This window comes from Haliaeetus leucocephalus, unplaced genomic scaffold (genome assembly GCF_000737465.1).
Source record: "Haliaeetus leucocephalus isolate CR32 unplaced genomic scaffold, Haliaeetus_leucocephalus-4.0 Scaffold162, whole genome shotgun sequence".
Classification (NCBI taxonomy): Eukaryota; Metazoa; Chordata; class Aves; order Accipitriformes; family Accipitridae; genus Haliaeetus; species Haliaeetus leucocephalus.
The window spans coordinates 15223610-15224779 of NW_010972598.1; the positions used below are offsets into that span (position 1 = coordinate 15223610).

Genomic DNA, 1170 nt, shown 5'->3' on the forward strand with positions numbered 1-1170 from the left:
CCCTCGCCCCGCACCCCCTTCCCCCCCGGTCCCCGCTCCCCTCGGCGCCTCAGGTCCCGGGGCCGCCCCGGTCCCCGCGGCCGGAGGAGGCCGCCGCCGCTGCCCGCTCCCCACCTGCTGAGGTTGACGCCCATGGCGATGTTGCGGTCGCAGCGGTAGGTGTCGAAGCCCTCGGATCGCAGCGTGAGCTGCACCAGGGAGACGTGCGAGGAGTCCATGCTCTGCAGGCTGATGCCGCCCGAGCCCAGGTCCCAGCAGGCCTCGGTGATGAGGTCCTTGAGAGCCTCCAGCACCCGCTTGAGCACCGAGCCCTGCACCAGCCGCGCCTCGAACATCCTCACGGGAGCAGCGACCGCCCACACACGAACAACCGCGGAGCGCGACCGGCCACCGACTACCGCGGCCCGCCAAGCGCCCCTTTTATAGCCTTCCCGCGCCCCGCAGCCAATCGCCAGCGGCCCCGCCCTCCCCGCGAAACCCTATCCACGCCCACATGACAGATACCTCTCGCTCTCCGTCCAATCCCGCCGCCGCTCCTCCCCTTAATCCTGCCCCCTCGTCCGGCGGGAACCAATCGCCACGCGGGTTACACACTTCCCCCCGCCTCCCCGTACCCGTGGCGCCAGCCCGCCTCCCGCCTCGCCGTACGGCCATGGCCGGCGGGGGCCTAGCGGGGACGGCGGCTCCGGGAAGCCGCGCTCGCCCCGCGGCCCGGCTGAGGCGGCGTGGTGGGGGGCTCTCTGATCCCTGCAGCGCGTCCTCCGGCTGCGCCAGCGGGGGCAGCTCGGCGGGCTTCTCCTCAGAGGCCAGTTCCTGACAGAAACTCCAGGCCTTGAGTGAAAACCAAGCCGCAATCTCTTATTTCAGACGAATCCGCCACGCTTCTCCCCGCCCCCGTGAACTTCCCGCGCGCGGGGCTTTCCCGATCGCCAAGCGACACCGCCCACCCCGGGCGACACCAACGCACTTGCGCCCACCCAACATGGCGCCGGCGCGGTGGGGGGGGGGGAAGCTCACATCCGGGTACACCTGGGCGGGGCCAGAGTTGGGCGAAGCCCCGCCCCCCGCGTCCCTCTCCGCGCCGTCGATTGGGCGGCGGTAGCGGCGGCGCCTCGCTCTTTGCCGCCCCCTGGTGGCCGCGGCTCGGAGTGGCTCAACGGCGGCGGCGGC

The 1170-nt window shown here is 72.8% G+C and overlaps 1 protein-coding gene across 1 annotated transcript in view; it reads right to left on the reverse strand.

Annotated features, from left to right (window-relative positions):
* Positions 1–400, reverse strand: part of PCNA (proliferating cell nuclear antigen) — a 3362-nt gene extending 2962 nt beyond the window's left edge. Inside the window, exon 1 of the mRNA XM_010562872.1 lies at positions 115–400. Coding sequence (XP_010561174.1) covers positions 115–335 — 221 coding nt within the window. The 5' untranslated portion in view covers positions 336–400. The remainder of the gene's footprint in view (positions 1–114) is intronic.
* Between the last annotated feature and the right edge of the window lie 770 nt (positions 401–1170).